The sequence below is a fragment of the Macrobrachium nipponense genome, chromosome 2 (genome assembly GCF_015104395.2).
Source record: "Macrobrachium nipponense isolate FS-2020 chromosome 2, ASM1510439v2, whole genome shotgun sequence".
Taxonomy (NCBI): Eukaryota; Metazoa; Arthropoda; class Malacostraca; order Decapoda; family Palaemonidae; genus Macrobrachium; species Macrobrachium nipponense.
The window spans coordinates 156,163,373-156,187,494 of record NC_087201.1 but is presented as its reverse complement, the minus strand read 5'-3'; the positions used below and the strand labels follow the sequence as shown (position 1 = coordinate 156,187,494).

At 35.3% G+C, this 24,122-nt stretch overlaps 1 protein-coding gene across 5 annotated transcripts in view; it reads right to left on the bottom strand.

The window, feature by feature from the left end:
• Positions 1–24,122, bottom strand: part of LOC135221061 (CLIP-associating protein 2-like) — a 426,064-nt gene that overhangs the window by 296,434 nt on the left and 105,508 nt on the right. For all 5 annotated transcript variants that reach the window (XM_064258816.1, XM_064258818.1, XM_064258820.1 and 2 more), the window contains exons 3-6: positions 14,923–15,028; positions 13,892–14,060; positions 12,848–13,024; positions 7,194–7,282 (exon numbers count right to left, since the gene is read on the bottom strand). In XM_064258816.1, the coding sequence (XP_064114886.1) occupies positions 7,194–7,282; positions 12,848–13,024; positions 13,892–14,060; positions 14,923–15,028 (541 nt within the window). The remainder of the gene's footprint in view (positions 1–7,193; positions 7,283–12,847; positions 13,025–13,891; positions 14,061–14,922; positions 15,029–24,122) is intronic.

The window sequence follows — 24,122 nt, the reverse complement described above, 5'->3', positions numbered from 1 at the left end:
GGCTATACCGTGCGTAGGCAAAATTAGGAAACGCGCGCGCACACAAACACGCGCACACTACTTCATTCTCCAAACTGCCAAATACGACATGATTGAAATATCCAAGTAAAGGTGGGAGGGGGGAGGACGCGGCGATACTACCAACGGAGGGGCAATCGTGAAACAAAATACTGACGGTTACGACCAAAGAGGACTTGGAAGAGAAAGGTCTATACATAGTATATGTATTCATGCCTTTAATTATGTATGTATTAGGCAAGGCATTCCAGCAAAATGTTTGCCTACCCGAGGTCAACTGGCCATCACAACCATTCAAGTTGAAAACCGTTCAATATCTGCATACTGCTGCGATACTAATAAGTTTCTTAAACGAGTTTGCAACATTCCTAAATAAAAAAAATATTTAAAATGCGTTTACAGCAACATTCTTACTTAAAATAAAAATACTAAAAATTAGTTTCCAACAACATTTTTACATAAAAACTTACAAACAAAAAAAAACCTAAGTAATCAAGTTTGTTAACAAACAAGATTTAGTTCCACAGATTTTTTTCAACTTTCCATACCTATATCTCCAAAATGAAAACAAAAAAATGAAGAATAAACATTAGAATTTTGTGCTTTTAAAACTAATACCCAAGACCACACACGCACGAGAGAGAGAGAGAGAGAGAGAGAGAGAGAGAGAGAGAGAGAGAAGAGAGAGAGAAATATGTTTGGTCACGGGAATGATCAGGAGGACAGGGATTGGACGAGTCTGGCAAGGTGCCTCACAGAATAAATATAAAGGACCCACAACCCACAAGGCCTTAACGATAGGTTCCTGGAGCAAAACAGTCTAGTTTTTTTTATTTTCCGCCCCATACTAACCAATCTGACATTTCCTTGATTCATTACGAAGTTCCTCTGCGTATCTTTAATAGCTGAAGTATATCTTATCAAAGTTTCTCTCTTGTAGGGCAAACAAGTATACACGACTTATACAGATATAAAAGAATTTTTGTCAGTTGTACACCAGTGACTTTTTTCATATTCACAATCATTAAGCAGCAAATATCGTTTAATATCGAATTCACTATACACTGGTAGTAGCTTATAACCATTCCATATATATATATATATATATATATATATATATATATATATATATATATATATATATATATATATATATATATATATATGTATGGATGTATGTATGTATGTATGATGTATGTAGTATATATATATATATATATATATATATATATAATAATCATATATATATTATATATAGAGATATACATATATATAATATATATAATATATATATATATATATATATATATATATGATATCTATGTCTATATCTATATCTATATATAGATATCGATATATATATATATATATATATATATATATATATATATAATAATAGATAGATAGATAGATAGATAGATAGTAAGATAGATAGATAGATCGATAGATAGAAGATAGATAGATAGATATATAGATAGATAGATAGATAGATAGATAGATAAGATGAATATAAGCGAATACCACAAGAAAATGATAGGCAAAAGTCAATACCATCGCTTTCGCCTTATTTCAGACATTGTCGAGGAACGAAATTCTGAAATACCGTTGGAAAGATTGTTACAGGGTAAACATGAAGACCAAAAAGACCAGATGGTTAATTGTCAAAGGGGTAAAATCAACGAGATTATCCAGGATGATCCGAGATCACGCGGTGACAAACTAAAGCTATGTTTTTGGACTTATTAAAGTATGGTTAACCTTCCGTCTCTCTTATGTTTTGTCAGCATGGTGTTTTTACGGGACCAACGGCTCTACGTGAATTCCGAACCACGCCGAGAGTGAACTTCTATCACCAGAAATACACATTTCTAACTCCTCAATGGAATGCCTGAGAATCGAACTCGTGGCCACCGAGGTGGCAGGCCAAGACCATGCCGATCACACCACTGACGCGCTGGTATCTCTTATGTTTAAATGTATTGATATAGTTTATGACCGCGTGATCTCAGATTATCGTGGATTATCTTTGATTTTTACCCTTTTGACAATTCACAATCAGGTATTCTTGATCTTTCTGTTCTTTCCAACTGCATTTCATTTGCGCCTCGACAATGCCTGAATAAAAGGCGAAAGTGCTCGGTACTTACATTCTGCTTATCATTTTCCTGTGGTGTTCGCTTAGATAATGAAGTCATATGTATCGATTGTCATTTTTAAACATACACACACATATGTATTCCTCTGCGGTAACGAAATGGCCATTGAAACATCATATAACTACTTGTACTTAAATTCTCTTTGTATCAACAGTTCTCCTTATGATTCACTATTTAAAAAGTTTACAAGGAGTGGTAAAAGCTTGTGGCAAGGAAGGTTATGATCAATCAGAGATTTCCTTGAATTCTTCCTATTTATTTATGTATTGTGATTTAATAAAGTTTAACATTTCGATTTTGGGCTTTCTGGCAATTTATTTGTTTCCTAACACACTTTCTTTCCTTCTGAGAGAGAGAGAGAGAGAGCTACTACCTACACTATATAAAAAGAAAGGAAAAACTACCATAGGCTAAAGATCAGTTCATCTCGATCTCTCGTTACACAACATGTATGTTTTTTCCTGGTGGTGGTGATGACTGAAACCAATTCTTATAGAAAAATATTCGTTAGATTATTTCTGACTGGCCAATCTTTGAGACTGAACCTAGATTATGACTAAATGTCACAAATATACAATAGGTAGTTTTGCCATACAACATGTAAACAAAATAAACTTTAACTACTTCAAATATTTACCTATTTACCTCCATTCACTACAATCAGACTAACGGCAACAAAAGAAATAGGGCGGGGGACAATACATACAAGTTACAAGGTTTAACTTTCAACTCGATCATTAATCATGAGAATTCTAAAACAAAACAAAATTTAGTAGTAACAGAACAGAGAGAGAGAGAGAGGAGAGAGAGACAGAGAGAGAGAGAGAGAGATGGCGAACAGAGAGAGAGAGCGAGATAGGAGAAGGAGATGACGAGGAGAGAGACGACGGGAGAGCAGAGAGAGAGAGAGAGAGAGAGAGAGAGCTGAAAAATGGCAAACACGCTGCAGTAATGGTTGGAGCCTTTTACAGAAGGCAGAAATTGATGAGAATCCCCTACACGTTATCACGCTACTTCTTGCATCAGAATTCATTACAAGACCACACCAGAAATTCACAGAAACTGTTAACAATGAGGAGTTAATATGACCCAGACGGAACCAGAAATTAAAGATCACTAGGAGTGAGGCATGTCTGAAATGTATAAATTTGTTTAAATAAGTATATGTATATGTATATGTATATGTATATGTATATATATATATATATATATATATATATATATATATATATATATTACTTCAAATATTTACCTATTTACCTCCATATATATATATATATATATATATATATATACTATAATATATATATATAAATATATATATATATATATATATATATATATATTCTATATTATAATATATTATAAAGTACCATAGATATATATAATATATATAGATATTATATATATTATATATAATATTATATATTATATATTATATATTATATATATATATTTATATTATATATATATATATATATTATATATAATATATATACTAATCTACGAGAAATACTGCTCTGCCCATTAACTCGAAACTGACACTTACTTCAAAACTCTTATGATTCAAAAAAATAAATGTATACGGAACACATTCTACAAGATAAATATAAAAATCGACATATAAATCCCCAAGAGATAATATTGACTTTTGGTTTCTAACACTTCAAAAAAGCAAAACACAATTGTAAAACAATTATGAAATGTAATACATATCAAATACAATTTAACTTTATTTAAGCACGAAAGTCAACAATGGCCAAATACTTATATTCTCAGCTGTGTATGTAGCATAAACATTACCACGTAATACTGATATATTCAGCTGCATATTTGCATAAACATTTCCAAACTGTGCATTCAGATTTAAATTTGGGTTAAAGCAAGTAACTCGACATTCTCTGAATGCCGCTATGTTTTGATCGGCTTACTGGAGAACCTGTGATGGTGATTGTATTAAGTTGGACAGTGACTTTATGATAGTATTAAGTTGGACAGTAACTTTATGACCAAAGTTCTGAAGATCCTTAGCTGTCCCACAGCTACAATATACAATGACCTCCCTCAGTCTTGGATTTGTCTTTGTTGCAAGGTTAGCTATAATTCCCTTGCATACTTTACCTTTAATTCTTTTCCACTTCTCTATTATATGTCAATACATATTTATTTATCATCACGTTATCAATTATATATATACTTATATATAGTATATATATATGTAACAAAGTACTTTTCCTTGTTAATTGTTACTACTCATTTCTACTCTATCCTCTTTTCCCTTATATGAAGTACGTGCTACTTTGGCACAATGTAATCAGTACTAAAGGTTCTTTGCAGCATCCCTTAGTTTTCTGCCTTTGACATTTTGTAGCAGTTCAGTGTCATTACTTTGCATCAATTTTCACTTCTCACTCAAAGAAAATCTTATTCAAGAAAAATCCTATAGGCGAGATTTGTCTAGAAATCTGTGATCTCATTTAAATCATGTACAGTATAATAACAATCCAGTTAATACATTTCCAAGGAAGTTTTCTCTCAACATTTGTTACGACATCTAGGGCAACTTAAATAAAAAACACACACACACACACACACACAACTGATTTGGATTACTGCAAGGCTACAGCATATTCTACAAGTGTTTCGGGAGAGAGAGAGAGAGAGAGAGAGAGAGAGAGAGAGAGAGAGAGAGAGAGAGAGAGAGAGAGAGAGAGCATGACTGTTTTACTAAGCTGTCTGCAGTAGCCTACCTTATTTGACCAACACCTCATAGCACACGTTAGGTCACCCTGAGAAATGTTCTCTCTTTATATGGGAAACTAGCATACAATGAATGAATTATAAACCTTAATAATGTATGAGATACCTACTTCTAATAGTGTGACGTAACCAATAAGTAAATGGAATTTCATGCAAACAAACTAGTCCCTCCATATTGTTAGTGTCTGAGAAGTATATAATTATCCTGTGTACAGCAGATGTTTTTAATTTTCAAAAATTTTCAAGATTAAACTATTTGTGCAGTTAGTTAGTTTCATGTGTAGCTGTTTGTAATTTGAACATAATACCCGTTCTGTCGTTGAGGACTTACAGTATTTTCTTCTATTATACAAATTATCTTAACTTATCTTAAGACATTTCAAAAGGCAAGTATACAGTACAAAACAGAATTGCTCTGAATGTCAGTCAGAATAAGGTTATCTAATTTATTGCATAGTCAAATACTTTTCTAAAAGTATTTCATTATTCAAGTATTCTTTAGAACAATATTTTAATGCTCTAATATAATTTTGGGTTCCTAATGGAATAAAATTAATACGTCAGTCAAATTCTTCCAATTTTCCTAATACCATACAATATTTTAGAGTTGCTATGAATCCCTCTTGAAACAATTTCTGAAGATTCTGATCCTGGCCATGTTATCTAGCGTTCTGGGTGAAACAAAAGCCTTTACTGAACTCCATACCTAACTGAATGACTGGCTCCAGCAAAAATTACTGCTCAAGATATGTGTAAAACTTGGTTATTTCAGCAAAGTGGAAAGATTGGAAGTGGCCCTCTTCAAAACCAAAAATCATCACACTATGGCCTTTAACAAGAACACATAAGCAAGATCTATGGACATAATAGTTGTTACAGGATATCCAGTATTGTACTCTCTTAAGTGGAACCACCACATCCTGTGGCTAGAAAAATAATGGTATGTTTTACAGTGACGCACAAGCTCTGGGAGAATAGTAAGTGATAGTATTAGGTGAACTCCTATGGGCACCAGAAAAGTAGAAGACCAAGACCTACTTGGATGAAAACTATGAAAAGGGAGGATGGAGATGAGTAAAGATCTGTGGAAGATGAAGACACAAGTGGCGGAAATTCAGAGGCCATTTGCATGATGTCATGTTGGAAGTGACGACCTGAAGTTGATCTATTAACTGTAATCATACCTAAACATAGATAAAACAGCTTTTTATAAACATTAATCTAGAGTTGATTTATCAGCAACCCACACTATGAATTTTTTTATAAGGTCTAAAGATTATTGCAAGTTTCTAGCTTTACTGTAAGGTACTATATAAAAAATAAAGACCTAAACTTCCAATTTACCCAATAGTTTTCTCCCAATTTAATGTCGGTATCATACTCAGGTTTCCATCTAAGTTTGTTTTTCAGCATACAGTTGAAAGCCTACTCATAGAGTCCAATCACCAGCTGTTATCATGGCAATGTTAAGTGTAAGTTGGGTATGTTGTAAGTCTGTTAAATTGTAAGGAAGTCTTGTATATGTAATGTACAATAAAAGTGTTCCTTGTTTACTTCCTGTGAATTAAAGGAAATGCGTGGCACAATACTGTGAAAAAGATTTTCATAATTCAAAATTCAATACCTGGATAATTATCATAGTCTAATACTGGTTATGAAGCAATTAAATCTGCTACAATGTAAAAAGAAAAATAATAGTTACTGTTTTAACTTAATATTTACTTTATTCTGTATTCACCCTTTTAATATAGTGATCATAAAGTTTATAATCTCAAGACAGAATGGCTGCCACTGCCTAGAGCATAGTTACCAATTCAATACCAAATTGTTGGAGGAATAGAGAGTGAGAGAGCATTAAACTGGAGTCCACAATCAATGAACATGAGGGCATATTTTGTAAATTTTGTTTTCACCAACTTGAATCTCATTTTATTATATACCCATATATCCCTGACAAAACATCATTAAACTATGTCCCATTTCACACCTAACAAAAACTTTCAGCAGGTGCAAAGTATTTTTGTTTTTCTGTTAGTATGCAATGATGCTTTATCTGGATCAACAACAAGATATGAAAAGAAGGGTAACTGCACCTCTATCAAAACCAAACTTCTAAAAAATTTACACATTATTAATGATGTTTTATCCAGATCAGCAAGTAATAAAATATAAAAAAAAGGGTAAAACCACCTATATCAAAACCAAACTTCTCAAAAACTGACTCATAATTATACATTGCAGAAATATTTATGTACTTACCTTCAGCTATGCCAGTTAGCGAAGTGGCTGTGGGTAACAAGAGGCCGGTGTCTCTTACTTCGTCGAATCTTGTCATTAAAGCTGGAAGTCTGAAATAAAAAAAAATAAAAAAAAGGCCTTGAATATCAATCTTTTTATAATGAACAGTTTCTTCTTGATGTGATTATCAAAATTTGGCCATTACTTACTAATTATTTACTATAAACCCAAGGAACATGCACCTGAAATCAAGTACACATGCAATTCAACAACAGTAACAAATCTTACAGGTATATATGAAATACCAGTAACCTATGCCTCAACTTCAACACCAGAAGAAACCATAACACACTAGCTTCACCATCATGCACATTTTGTTACCAAACGGAAGACTCCAGGGGCAAGAAACCTGTACTATTCTGTCAAATATCAAACTAAAGAATTACCCACACTAAATCTCAATTATGGGGACTTCTGAAGTGTTATTATGCTCATTCTTCATGTATGATTATATACCATCAAAATAGGTTTAAGAAAAAAAATAATGTGCAATATAGTACGTATATGCAGTGAAGTTTCCCATTTCCTTAAAAAAGAGTTATAAATGCACACACTCTTACTCAGTGTCCTCTCCATACTAGATTCATAGTAAAGAATAGTCTTATGCCCCACCTTTTCCATAACCTATACTTCTACCAAACCTGATCCTCCTTTCCCCTCTTACCTTTTTGCTCACCTGAATACGCATTACTTCCTTTATTTTTCCTAATTGAGTAATTAACTAACCTCATGGGGAAGACATATTTTTACCACAATCAATACCTCTTATTTTCTGTATTAATAAACTCCAACCTTTAAATGTTCACATTTGCCTTCACAACTACATACTTTATATGTTTGTTCAAAAGCATTAGTGATAAACTATTTCAACTTGCAAGGTCTAAAAGGTTTTCTTTTACAAATTAGTAGGCATAAGATTACAAAGGAAATGTTCAGTGGTTTTCTTTCTGAAGGTGTTTTATACCTAATAAGTACAATACAACACAGATATCAGTAAAACAACAAAATAATAATTGCAATAATTTCTGTGGCCAAAAATCCCCATTTAATAGCAAAAGCTCTAGTAAAAGAAGTTTACAGATTTATAAATAGAGCAAAAATATTCTAATCTGTGATAGTGACATTGTAACAATATACTATGAGCAAATAATGTACATGATTCATATGGTCATCAAATCTTCGAAAAACCCATGACTTAACTTTATATATGCACCCTGTTCCTAAGGTTTTAACAGAATACAAACCAGTAATACTGTACTTTTCTATCAAGAACCAGATGCATCAAGAACTATTGTTATGCTGCCTGATCTGTCACTGGTTCCAATAAAGTGGTAGGTGTCCAATACAATTGTTGCAGGTCAAGCCTACAGTGAACCATGCATGGCACACTATAAGCAGTACTCAGGTTTTTTTTTTATCCATTCTTTTGTTTCTTCCCCCTTAATGGTCAAACTTTTTCATTTATGCCTGCCTTGTTTCCATTTCCATAATAAAATGAAAGCATATCTTACATTTCCAATCTTAAGTGTTGTGTGTATTTTCTTCTGATGATGTGCAAAATTAGTTTTAATACTAATATAAAGAGAACTGCTGATACTGTAATTACATTAATCAACCATTGTCTTTATTTCATTTGACAAGTTTTTTGTAGCCCTACAGCAGTATGGTTCATTCAACATTCCTATCATTGATAACTTTCATCAATGAATGTGATAAAAAGTTATCAATTTAGGGATTAAACCACTAAACAAAATTTAGTTTGATTACTGCTGCTTTTGTTTCCTTTGGTGGCTCAGAATCCTTTTTCCTATCACTGCAATAAAAGCCTGATAGCATTACAAGGATAAAACTTGAAATCTTCTAAAACCTTGTGTATTACATTTAACCTACATAACTAACATTTTTACATCAAAGTTTACCATTACAAGGTGTGACATAAACCAAGTCCTCTCCCTTTTCTTCTGTTCTGAACACTTTCTGCCAGAGTACCTATCTGGTACAGATCTCCATCTGTCTTTTTTCTAAAATGTTCTAGCCCTTCCTAATGGTCTTCATCCTGCTACCTCTAGATCTACTTCTTTTCTGGATGAATGATTCAAGCCCCTTCTCATCACTCTACTGTATTTCATTCTTTGAGATGTAAGTAGACTCCCACTGTCTACCACACATCTATGCAATTTCCTCATCTGTATATGGTCTTACCACCAAACACCAGACAAGAATCTTAGCATTTTACAAGAATCTTAGCATTTTAAAATGTATAATTTCAAAACCACATACATATAAAAAATGTTTATATTTGTTAACCAGATACTTTTTATCTGTAATCTAAGACTGCTGCTACTTTTTCTTGCTGTTCTCACAATACCTGATGCTTCAGTCCAATGAGCCACCAAAGCAACAGAAATGTTCTACCTCTTCTAAAGTACGGCCATTCCACTATATGAGGCTGCTCCTCCTCCTCTTTGCCATTTACTGTTCTAATGCACTTCACTCATGAAAAATCCCTTAATATAATTTACATTACACTAATTTTCAATCATCTCCTTTCACATTTCACTCTTCCATCTTTAAAAGACTCTCATGCTCTTCCTCTACTTTTACTGTTGACAATTTGTGGGGTCACTTGGATCTTATACTGATTTGTTATACAATTTTTTTCTACTTAATGCAAAATACTTTAACAAGACCATTCACCCATACTGGCCTTGCATGAAAGACTTATTATAAGATGTGACCAAGGATTCAAGTTCATGTATAAAATACCTAAGGAAGCCAGAAAGAAGCAAACAGTATCAGAGAGAGAGCAAGCAAAAAAGGAATTGATTTTTCATAATGAAAGTATGGACGATACCCAACGAATGCATTATTTAACCTAACATAGATTACTGTAAGCTAATCTAATGGTGTGGGATAGAAAATATTTTTTTAAATAAAAACAAACTGAAAAACAGAAGTCAGAAAGGCACATTAAGAAAGTGTTAGCAAATATAGACTAAAAGTGACTGGTGAAAACCATTAAAAGAAGGAACACTGGACAACAGTAGTAGCATGTGCAGTAAAGAAAGATGCACCTGGTGGTGGAATCATGAGCTAAAAATTAAAACTTAAAGAGGAAAAAAAAACTTTCAAGCTCTGACAGATGACTGGAATGAAAAGGGCAGAGATGTACTATACAAAAAAAAAAAGGTGGGATGCAAAATGGCAGGTGGTAATTGCAGATGAGGTGCGAGTAATTTGAATTGCATCTCATGAGAGTGGAAGAAAAAAGAAAAAATATTAAAAAGCAGCAAAGTAACTGAGGAAAGATGGAAAAAATGTACAGGGCAAAAGGAGAAATTAAAGTTGAAAACAGATACTGAAAAAACCTAAATGAAAAATTACGAACTGGAGGCCACTGGCATACCAGATATAGAAATAAATAAAAGCTGAATGCCCATGAGAAGATAAAAACTGAGCTTCCATAGCACCATAAGCTCACTAGAATATATGAACACCTGAAAGGCAGAGATAGGACCAGAAGGGTGGGAAAAGAACTTTACAATAATAATATACAAAGGAAAAGGGGATGCAATGCAATGCAAATATCCCCCAGAGATACATGATTACTTGAACAGGATATGAAAATACTGGATATAGGTGCTGGATGATAGGTTGAGGAAAATAATTACTGTAAAACCGATAAATGTTGGTCTGGCTTCACGCTAGGGGAATCCACAACATGAGCAATCTGTATAATGAGGAAACTCCAATAAAAGTACCGAAATGGTAAAAAAATTATGCCATATACTTGTCGATCTTGAAAAAGACATCCAACACAATATAAACAAATACTGGAATTAAGTAAGATTTACAAAGACAGAAGAAAACAAAACAATTCATTAATGTAAAGACAATTGCAGGTGTCAGAAGTATGTGAGATAAATGGTGTCAATCCAGGATTAATGCTGAGCTCACTGCTGTTTATCATACACTGGAAGCTACAAATAAGTGGAAACACAAGGGACCCAGAGAATTGCCCTATGAAGGCGACCTAGTGTTTACAACAGAATCTTAAGAGGTGGTGGATATAAGGAAGAGTGGAAATGAAAGGAGAGGACTGGAAATAAAAAAGAATGGGGGACTAGAAAGGATTAGGGGGAAAAGTACAATCAGGACAAAGGCCAAGTGGTTGTTGTGGGAAAAATGTGAGGCTGTAAGAGAAATGGGAGCCACATTAGATTGTGAATCCAATGACAGAGCAGTCAGAGACTGCATCATCATGGACAAAATGGAAAGGCGCCTAGTCTTCTGGTCAACAATATCTCATTAAGAGAAAGACCCCAAATACACCTGACAGGACATAAAGGATAAGCTACCATATGAAACAGAAACAATGGCTATTTGGTAAGATTTGATCATAGAATACCAAGAATCGTGGATGAACTCAATGAGAAGATCGTACTATGAATGTAGAACTGGGAGAGAATTATCTAGATGCTGGAAAAGACTAAGACCTCCAAAGACTGAGATGCTTTGGGCATATTACAAGGATTAGGAGTTACAATGGTTATGATGTCTCAAAGACTTGTTAATCCATCCAAGGAGACTTTAGGAAGTTTGTCAGAAGAGCAGTACATATGGAGGGAACTGGGAAAAGATCTTTAGCAAGGCTCAGGTAATCATGAAGAGGATATATAAACACTTATATCTGATGGGAATTTAGGCAGGAAGAGCACAGTACAGAAGTGACTAAAATGTTACAAAACCTTACTGCCAAGTTCTTTCCAAGAGTTTTTCATTCATAGACTTAATATACAATTGACCAAAAAAAATTAACCAAAGTTCTCAGATCCAACATGACTAAAACCAAATGGATTAACTCTTCATTGGGGAAAATACTTAAAATACTGAAATTACTGAATAAGTTGGAAAAAAAATCAAGATTTTGGTTAAATATCTTTCAACAATCTTTGGTCAGAACTGATTTGATGCTAGTTAAAATCGAAATCACAAGAGCTAAACGTGTTATGGTCACATTAGTTTCATATCACTTTCTCTAAATATCAGGAATGGATCAAGAGGGATGAACAAAGGTAAATGCATTAAAACACAATGCTGTAGTACAATTCTCACACAGAATGCTACCACTAAAACAGCAATATTTTTTTATTATAAAAGCATAATCCTAGCTTGCTTCTTATATGTATGGTAAATGTCAACTCCATTACGTATTTAGTTTTTTAACCCTCTACGTTATATTAAATCCAACAAATGCTTCCTGATAGGAATATAGGCAACAATAAGGTACCTGCAGTGGTCTCTTTGATTTCCTAATTGCATATCAGACTACCTAACTAATATAAAAGTAAATTTTAGTAAGATTATGCAAATGGGTAATTTTACTGAATTCCATAAAAATACTTTTCCAATAATGCCCTGTACCTGCTTAAAAAAATTCACGTCTGTAGTCTACAATAACGACCAATGCATAACCTCCATAACATAAAACATTAAAACAATGCATTTAATGTGCACTGGAAAATTATAAATTCTGTATCCCTAAATTACTGTCTTGAAAAATAGGTTTGATGTTACACTACTTTATTCAATTTTACCACAAACTAATAACTTACTTTGCAGGAGGAATATTGTGTTTCTTCGATAAGTCAGCTCTCAATCTATCTCCATAATGTTTATAACACTCAACTAATGTATTGAAGGCGCAATCTCTCACAGGGGCTGTAGGATCTGATAACAATTTGACGATGTGTGGGACGAGGCGGGAAACAGTAATTGATCCGGCACCATGACTGAAAATAAAGAAAACATTCATACTCGGAACTGGAAAGTGTTCTACTTGGTAAAAAAAAAAAAAAAAAAATCGCCAATTTAACTCTTGAAAATTCCTTTACTCATTTACAGTAAATGAACTTGAAAGTTCTATAAGAAAGAACAGATTATGTATAAATATACTCAGTAAATCATTTGAACAAAGACTGAAATTGCACCTTGACTTAAATAGAAGTCTTCATGAAACAGAAGTTTCAGGTGAATTACTAACTGGTAGTACGAGTTACTCGGCTTCCAATTTGCACAAAATACATCATTCAAATTCTAAATATTTCCAAAAAATCCTAACAGTATTATAATTTAATGATGAGTTCAAAAGTTTTTCAAATTCGAATTGTAGTATAATGAACTTTGATGGATTCTTAGTTTACATTTTCGAGTAATATACTGCAATTATAAACATTTGTACCCTGAATTAACTGAGGGAACAAAAGGTAAACACAACAACTTCCAAAAAGATAACTGTCAACCACCCCATCTGATCCCACCCAAGAATATTACCATCAACTATGTTAGCATCAGCTATCTTAATATCTCACTGACTTGTACTAAAAAGTCTCATGGATACAATAATTTTTTTTCTGCACAAAACAGCTCTGGATAAATTCCCATTGTAATACTAGAAAACGATGCGTTATCTGAAACGTTCAACGATAAAATTGAGATCCAAAAATGAACTAGGTTTTTTTATTATTAAATAATTATTTACTATTCAACTACAGCTAATTTTAGTATTTAAATCATCATCACCTGGCAAAACGGATAACTAAATCTGTATACTATTAACAAACACTCGAAACAACAAAAGAATGTATAAAATTACTAACTTGTTTAGTGCGTTCTGTAGACATGCCATAACTTCTTCACGGACTTTTCCATTCTTGTGAGCGAAGGCTGGTATGAGTCTTTCAAACATACTATTTGGACTTAAAACGTGAACCATTAATGCAGATATGAGTATTTGTGCCTTTTCTCTGACTGCATCTTTACTATCACCTGCAATATAAGAGAAGTGTAAACTTGAGGGGCAAGAAGAGGGATTACTGACCACCTGAAAGGATATTTATTTCTATAGCAAATAAAACCTCAGGAGAGTCTCTAAAATATCAAACAACAGAATAAGGAAGTTACTTTCATATGTATGCCACCCAAATTACAACCGCAGTCAGAAAATTTCTAAAAGCACAGATTTATTTTAATTAGTCTGTCTGCTTACATGACTGAGTGTCATTTCACAAAATCCTTACTGAGTTCTATTGAATCTTGCCATCCCAATGTAATTTAAAGGAATAAATCATACAATTTAATGCTAATATAGCCTTTCTCATGGGTATAATATACCTCTGACCTCAGCACAATATGTTAATTAAAATTTCAAAAACAATCTGGCATACTCCTATCATGCAATGAATATCAGGAATAAATTCCAAATAAAAAGAACTACAGTAAAATTAAAGCATGAACCTCTACCTGGGGAATGGTAATATTAGTTAAATCTTTTTGTGAAAATATGCATTTGAAATTTATTGCACCCCAGTCAACAACAATTTACTGAAATGTAGACGAGAGAGAGAGAGAGAGAGAGAGAGAGAGAGAGAGAGAGAGAGAGAGAGAGAGAGATAATAATTGATGTATACTATACAATTTTCTGAAGTGGCTCAACAAACATTACAACATAGTTAACTTCACAGCATGAGGACTATTATGCATTTTTTCAGTGGCAACTTTGGGCACGTTCATATATGCATAAAAGGCTTGACCTGATGCGGCTGACATAAACTACAAAAGGCTGCTTATGACTGCCAAACAATGACATAACATTTGAATTGGAGAAAATGAATCAAAATAAATTCCTTACCTAATCTATCAATTATTGGTGGAACCACACCACTGAGATAGGGCCGAAAGTCCTCTTTCATCCGCTCAACTAGGAATGTTGTTATTTCGATGCCATTCAATGTAACCTGCAAAATAACGGATGACATTAGAGACCGGATTACATTACCTAACAACACAGAAGAAATACAGAAACAACGATATCAAAAGAAAACGTTCAATACAAATACAAACGTAATAAAATAATACATATATTAATATTCACGGGGAGAGAGAGAGAGAGAGAGAGAGAGAGAGAGAGAGAGAGAGAAATCTTATCTTACAATGGTTGTATCCCAGTTAAGTGAGGATTACCTCTAAGGAGGCCGAGTCACTCTCTCTCTCTCTCTCTCTCTCTCTCTCTCTCTCTCTCTCTCTCTCTCTCTCTCTCTCGTGAGGGAAATCACACGGGCAATTTATTTTCTACCAGCGAAATAAAACACTTGCGCCATGTTCGGGCTCCATCAAATCCAAATTTGCCCCGACACTTAGAAATACGATATTTCCAAGAGAACTCAAGCTCCGCCCCTGGATCGTCTTACAATGGGCAGCCCAACAAAAGAGAGGCCCTTCACAAAGGAATCGGAATTGGGGATTATGAAACCGAGGAAAGGTCCCAATGCCACCGTCATAAAATAACAACACACAAAAGTTCCCTTAATTCTCTCTCATCTAGTTTCAAGCACAGACCATAAAAGCTGATTCCTGTCTCGCGTATTCGGTTCAATACAGCAACTGGGAGAGGAGAATAGATGGATTTCATAAGCCTAAACATACGCTAATTCATCCTAAAGTACAGTTTTGCGAAACACTTGTGAACAATCATATCTTAAGTAGCCTAATTATTTACTTGTCATGACCCACTCACTCTATAATGAACTAAAGTATGGTAGCTATCAATATAACTTCAAGACTTTCAATGATTTATGTTTTATTCACAGAACGCACGTTATATTTCATTTAAGCACTGATGAAAATGATGGGTGCTCACATATTCGAATAAAATAAACCTTCAAGGGTCTTTTAGTTAACCACGCCGACAGCGGAACAAATTATAAGCCCGGTTTTTTTAATAACGTCGCAGTTTTCTTCAAGGTATTTTATTGTCTGTAACCACACCAAAATCATTCCCAGTCACACGCGACTGTTCAACAAAACTGATGAAAGAGAATAAGAAGGATAACATACTATAAACACGCAAAAAATTATTTGTATTTAATCGAAATTGTTACAGAACTAAAAAAAAACTGAAAGCAGAAAACATGAAAAACACGTAAATCTTCCGTAGCAACGAATAAAACAAATCAGCAGGCATCCTCCAGAATGATTTTACTTTTAAAGACATGAGCATCCTCGAGCAGAATGCCCGCAGACATGTTTGCGATATACTTATTTCTCCAATTTCACTTACATCGTTGTTCGAATGACGTCAATTGCCTCTTCAGCAGTACGGGACAGAAAAGAAGGAATTCGGACAGTAAAGAAGGAATTCGAGAGACTATACAATGCTTTAGATGTGAGTAAATGGAGTAGCAGAAGAAAATAATGACCAAGGATATAAATGTTTGTGTCTTGGAGTGTTGTGGACTTCGAAATACTCCGTCCTTCAAAAATAAAACACTGCAAAATTAATAATTGGTTGGTTATAGAGAAGTCTTAACTAAATATTGTTTAGGCACTGTTTGATGACTTTGCATAGCTAAGATAGCTTAAATGCCCCATCTTACAAATACTTATTTTATATTCTGAGAGAGAGAGAGAGAGAGAGAGAGAGAGAGAGAGAGAGAGAGAGAGAGAGAGAGAGAGAGAGTTGGACTTCTTGTTCGCATCTTATTTTTTAAGAGAACTCTGTTAACAATTTTTATAAATAGATTACAGTAATTTTTCAATACTAATATCTAACTACGAATTTTTATGTATTACAGTCCTAGGGAAGTATGAGTTCATATTTTTATTGAGGAATTACGCACATGCTCCTGGGAAACGACTGACATGGTAGATTTAAAATTTTATATTTAAGGCGGCCTGCAACTTTGACCTATGGGCAGACGAACGACGAAAGAGCAAACACAGCTGTCTTTGGCGTGCCTTTGGAATCACAACAACTTGTAAACAATGTTTGACTGTGCAACAACATCGCCTGAACAAATAAATATAGGATCTAGTTCCGGGTGACTTAGTACATACAATAATTTGTCAGATATTAACCATCTCTCCAATACTTAAGCGTATACTGTTGGTGAAACCACAAGGTGATTAAGAATATGTGCTTTCCGAAAAGATCGGATTATATTCGTCATATTTTCATTATTCATTATTATGTTATTTCATCCCTTTTTCTAATAACTGGTCTCCCCTTTCTGTATTTCCCATTACCTTCTGTTATTTTTAGTCGAAGGAACACCATATTCTTAGGAAGCTTGAATTTCAAGTCATCCTCTGAATAATAATAATAATAATAAAAATGAAATGACTCGGGAAATAAATGCAAATATGATGCATTGTAGCCACAGTAACTCTGAATGATCAAGAGCAGACAGTGTTAACTGTCTGTGAATGTTTATTGTCAGTGTTATGAGTGTGAATTTGGTGATCAACATGGAGTACACAGCACGATTCTTACAATGTCTCTGAATAAGGGTATACAACAAATAAAAATGTGGAGGTCCTGCGCATCATTTTCGGGAGTGAGATCAAACCAAGTCTATTGACAGAATATACAATTTAGGCCGAAGGCCAAGTGGTGGGACATATGAGGTCATTCAGCGCTGAAAGGGAAATTGAGAGTGAAAGGAAAACTGAGATTAAGAGGTTTAAAAGGCGTAACAGGAGGAAACCCTTGGGGTTGCACTGTGAAACAATGTTAGAAGAGGGTGGAAAGTAAGATGGAAGAGATAATATGAACAGAGGTACAGTATAAGGAGTGAAAATGGTTGCATCTAGGGGTCGAAGGGACGTTGCAAAGAACATAATTAATGCCTACAGTGCACAGCGAGAGGTGGACTGACGGCACTCACAACCCCCGAATCAAGCCTACAGTAAGAACAAAAGGAAAATGAATAAATATACAGTTTCCTGCGAGTTCATGTGCTCATTTCAGTAAACAGAAGCATTTACGAAGACTAACAACTCTCTTCAGCAAGCGTTTAACGTTTAAAGGGGAGCTGCTGCTGCTGACCCGACGAAACATAAATGACCTTCCGAAGCATCTGAGAGATAAATCACAAGAGCTCACGAGAGTGACAGCCCAAATGGCTGTGCTGCTGCAAAGTTCACTGCCATGGATACGTGTCTTTGCGGGACACGAGCCAAATGTTGACGCTAGAGGATGCTGCTGACGACGACGATGTAGTCAATGGCGAGACGAGATCATACGAGAACGGACAGAACAGACTGTAGAACTTAAACCAAAAGGCCAAGCACTGCGACCTCTGAGGTCGTACAGCGCTGAAACGGTGACCGACTGTTGAAAGAGGTCTGAAAGGTGTAACAGGAGGAAAACCTCAAAGCATTGTTAAGAGAGGGTGCTAAGTAAGATGGAACAGAGAGAGAATATAAACAAGAGATACAGGAAAAGAAATGAAAAAGAGTTGTAGCTAGGGGCCGAAGGGACGCTGCAAAGAACTCTCCGAAGTAATGCCTACAGTGCACCGCGTGAGGTGCGCTATCCGGACTATATCCCCCCTTCCGGGATATACGAGAACTAAAGACGAAATGATGATGATGATGATGCAGGAAGGGAGATGAGAGAGATTACCTGGAGGAGATATTATGTTCTGTTTTCATTTACCTGCGAATATAGCTACATGCAGGTAGTACTAAAAACTAGCTTGCAGTAATAAAAACCGAGTATGTCGATTTATAATCCAGTCCTGATGAAGCCACCATGAGAGGTGGAGAAATGGTCCGTCTACTAGAAAAAGAAAAATGACATGGGAAGAATCGCGGATGATTTTTCCTCATCCCTGAAAAGCTTTCCATAGGAGAAAAAGAATAAGTATTGAGGTCAGGGCCACTGACTTCAATATGAATATCTTTCAACTAGAAATACTTCTCTTTCCATTTATTATAATTTTTCTAACTGATTCCTACGACGCTCTTTCAGAAGTCACAAATAACAAATAAGCAGAGAGAAACAAGGACGCTGCTAATCTCCTTAATGACATAATGTCTTGTGCGACATTAACATAGCGCTGAGACAAATGTGAAACAGATTGCCCTCTATCAGAAAGGAAGGTCCGTGTATGGCTGATGGAGGAGGAGGAGGAGGAGGAGGAGGTTATGATGATCACACAGTGTGGTGTTGGCGACAGTGATGACAGGGGTTCTGGCGTCTGGCACATATAGCTGACCTTGGGAACCGGTAATTACTGTACATTACGTGGAGGGAATTGTTGAAAGGGAGGCATTAGGGAACTGCATTTACGCCACCCACTCTCTAATACACAGCCATCAAAACAATGAATATCAAAGTCATCATATCCTGTAGGCCTCAGGACATTAATCCACTACGCACCAGCATCGACAATGCAGCGTCTATTCAATCCGTTGCCAGCTCATCTGAGGAACATATCAGGAGTGAGCGTAGATGTGTTGACGAATAAGCTCGACAAATATCTAAGATGCATCCCAGACCATCCAATTTTGGAAGATGCAAAGCATTAGCAATTCTCTGGTAGACATTAAAGGTGCCTCACACTGAGGGACCTTGGGAAACCCGAACGAGCTGTAAGGTAAGGTCTGTAAGGTACAGTGGACAACGAAAATGTCTGGAAGAATTATGAAGTGGAAGACTGAAGGAACATTGAATATTTAGGCAACAGAACACTGTATTCCATATTTCATTGAGACCTACGTTTTCAATATTTACGTTGACGGCCGACTGAAGTTCTTTGACTTTGGGTTTATGTTTTTACTGTTTCGATACATACAGGACTATAAAGGTAAATTTCTTCGTAAAATTACTGTATTAAAATTATTAATCATCAAAATTTGTATGAGAGGAAGTTATGTTAGGTAACTATATATATTGCAAAATTGTAAGATCCAAACCCTTGTTACAAATCAAAGAATCAATCGAGGGTCAAAATAAACTTAGGAAAACGTAGGCTGAAATAAAATACACGACCCAATGTTCTATTACCTATACGTATACAATCTACATTTGACATCCATTCAATATAAACAGAATCATATTTGCAAAAGCAAATAAAAATTTGTAAAAAGTGTAAAATAATCTTATAAAATTTCACTTCGGCAAAGAAATTTGGAAAAAAATGCTTTCAAGTTGCTAGTTGTGTCACCTCGCATGCCAACATACGGCAATGCATCGCAAATCTCTGACACATTGGCTATGTCAGCTATATATATATATAAAGCATTCTGACAGTGCTGCTAAAGCAATACGCGTTCCGTACTGGGTCACGCTTCTCTCTCAATGGACCCTGATTAATGAAGACGCGGCTACAGTTCCTGCCAAGATAGATACCGGGTTTCGGCGAGATCCCTTCCACGGTGTAGGACAACAAACTGTAAGACTGAAGACAGACAGACAGACAGACGAACAACCTCCCTTCACAGATATCTCTTCAGCTGTATAGGGGTTGCGATGACAAGATAAGCGGGACTGTACACTGATGGAAAGAGATTAATGACTCCTTTCATATACATCTCGTATAAAATTTAACTGGAATTCCTGTAATCAAGGAGGAGCCGAGATAAAGACGCGAGCATGACAGACATACTGTCAGACAGACGAACAGATATATGGAAGGACATAAAACCTATGACCAACCATACCTTAACGATGTCGGTAGGAGACAAACACACGCAAAGTAATATCTACATGTCAGCATATCTCCACCTCATATGTATAATTCTCTTTATTCCACTATCTTTACAATGCCCCGAGCTGCACTTAAAGAAAAGCTTTTTGGCAAGTGAAAAACTTAAAGCAATGGGGAAACCAGGCAATTAATCCGTAAATGTAATTATATCAACTCGAAGAAAACTGAGCACCAAAACACGACATTCTATTATGTAAGCTTAACACTTAAAAGACCAGTGCTGTTAAACCTGTTATTTCAACAAAGCTAAGTCTTTCGGTTACAAGACTCTCACCTGGTGTATCAAAAGACACACTTGTATCTACTTCCGGACTTATCCCGAGCAATGGCGCTAATCAAAACAAAATGGATCCATTCAAGCAATCAATGGGAGTTCTCACTTGAAGGCACACGCACCTACCTCAGAGAGAGAGAGAGAGAGAGAGAGAGAGAGAGAGAGAGAGAGAGAGAGAGAGAGGGGAAAACAAAAAGGAAGTCGACGGAACGTAAATTCAACATTCTACGACATGTATCTCATTTAAATTCAGAGAGAGAGAGAGAGAGAGAGAGAGAGAGAGAGAGAGAGAGAGAGAGAGAGAGAGGATGTGTTTCCAAAGTTAACGCCTCAAGTACCCTGAGGTGAAGTCTGAATCATCAGGCAAAGAGGCTAACGATGTCTTTGCATCCAAATATGAAGCCTGCTCTTTCTTCTTTTTGTAAGAGTCGAGTTACACGTCTTGTCGTCGCTTAAGAGTTAAGAGGCGTTCGTATTCTCCCTCTATTGAAATGAACACAACCAGAGAAAGGTCCTCTTTTTGACAAACGGACGAGTAAGAGATCTTGGATACTGGGCCGCGTCCAAATTCGAAGACGAACATACGAACGAATTTCAGATGACGGATGCATCAAATCTGACATCTCGGCTAGAGAGGCCGAGCCAAAATCTACACATCAGTGGGTCCAATAATTCGGATTGAAGTTACAAAATAAATACGCGCGCGCGCGCATACACACTAACACTAACATTTTAGAACGTCTTCAGCCAAAATACAAAAAAATTATGAGAGGAAGACGAGATCATGATAGACTACTGAGAAAGTAAAATAAAGACCTTTAGAATTATAATAGTAAATGGCTCGCATGATGATGAAGACGTCTTATAATAAAGTATTTATAAGGCAGAAATTCATCGTTTAAAGATATTAACAATGGATTTTCTTTCTAAAAAAAACTGACATCGAAGACGTAATAAAAATGTTCTCAATAGAGAGAGAGAGAGAGAGAGAGAGAGAGAGAGAGAGAGAGAGAGAGAGAGAGAGAGAGAGAGAATACAAATGGACAAACTGCATGAGAACGGCAAATGTGGTTAAATCTAAGATAGTTACAAATTCCTCACAAATACTTTAAAAAAATCTGGACAGAACTATTATGTCAGAATAAACATTAAAGGGAACGATAAAACGTAAACCTAGAATGGAAAAAGCGTGAAAAAAGGAAAATGTTCAAAAACTCGAGTGTGATCTTCTAAACATTCACTCTGTGATTACCCAAAGCTTTGACATATGAGAACAGATTATAAGCACCTAGTGATGATCACTAATAAACCTGATCGAGTCATGATCGAGATAAAATGGACAACATATGATATTGGTTAGCATTAGTGAACTGTACCGAGAAGGCACTTCTCCCCTAAAGGCGTTGAAAAACGAGAATGTAAATATGAAACAATAGAATATACACACATTACCGTTCTTCAGAAATTAATTTAAAAAAAAAAAATAAAATAAAATAATCGTAGTGATAAATTATCATTACTTCACTTTCACAAATCTCCACTCCTTTCCAACCACCAACTTATAGGTGACAGTAGCTCTCATCCAAGTGCGCCTTCCAGCTCCTACCTAAGTCGCCTTCTTTATTACCTTACAGCAACCTTGATAATAACAATCAACTACCTTACTGTGTCATTTCTAATGCTATCCTGTGATCTGACGCCTAACATTCTTCTCGAAAGTTTATTTACAAATCGACAGTGTCTTTTTAAATATAGTATAATTGCCTTAAAATGACTTTCGCATCCGAATTCAGTTTGCTTGATTTCCAAGTCTTTTTCAGCCTGCCATTTTTTTGGTTTGCATTTTTCAGTCTTTTATCAAGGAAACCTGCATTAGATATCAGCCAGTAATCATCTGAAAGATTCAACCTTGTTACGCCTTTAAGAATCTACCGCTATTCGTGATGGGCAACAAAAACTTCATCACGTTTCTTAGAAATTCTCTCAAACCTTCCACCTGGAATATGTCGGAAGAAACCCAACGTCATCAACATCAAACATTTCCTACTAATCTCGCACACAACAATGGGGTCGTCAGTACCCCTAATCCAGTTCTAAATTAGCATTTTCTCGGGATCCATCTCTCCCCAATCACAAAAGTCTCCAGGAACAACAGGACAGGGAAGGTCATATATATACCTGTCATAACGGCAATTGCTAAGATCAAATCACGCTATTCTATTGCCCCTAAATCAACTCCTGGTCTCGATATTCCTCTTACTCCGATTCAAAATTTACCTGGCAAGAAATCAAACATCTTAAGTCAACTAACATATGAAGGAACGAGTTGGAAAATAAACCTACTGAGGCACAGCTTCGGAGTCGAATACAATCCCGAATGCAAACAATGGCAGCAAACTCATTTCATATCCGTGACGCCATAACAACTATCAAGTGACTAGAGCTACCTGAATAACCCTTTTAACGAGAGGAAGATTACTGAGTAATTATGTTCGTAAAATTCATTTTTATAGTTTATACCTTGACCTCTGCGCTGTGTACAATTTGGACCATTATACACCATACGCTTTTATACTTAACCTTACTTTAACATTTGAACATTTAACAAAGCCAAGTCGCTAAGAATAGGTATTTCAAACTTACCTGCTCTTTCTAACATTGATTACGTTCTTTTCACGTCACAGTAACACATGCTATAACCCGTCATAACTATCATAAACGCGTAAGCAATGACGTAATTGCTGAGCTAACAAAGGGCAAAGTTCTACGCTGGTAAACCTCACACTGCTTAAACAAAAGCTTCACACATACGGTAAAAAAATATCATTCTTCTTATTCCATTTTGGTAAACCGCAATGCCTTTATTTCCTCTATAAATATAAAAAACTAAGATACGTGTAGTGGGACATGGTGGAATTTCTAGCAATTAGCCATTACTGTGCTGAGGTGGTACAAGTAGCTCTCTTTCCTCGAGTCTTAAAAGAGATTATGTGTATGTATGTGTGTAAACCTTCACGAACATTTTTGCTAAGAATAAACAAATCAAAAACTAAAAAATAAAAA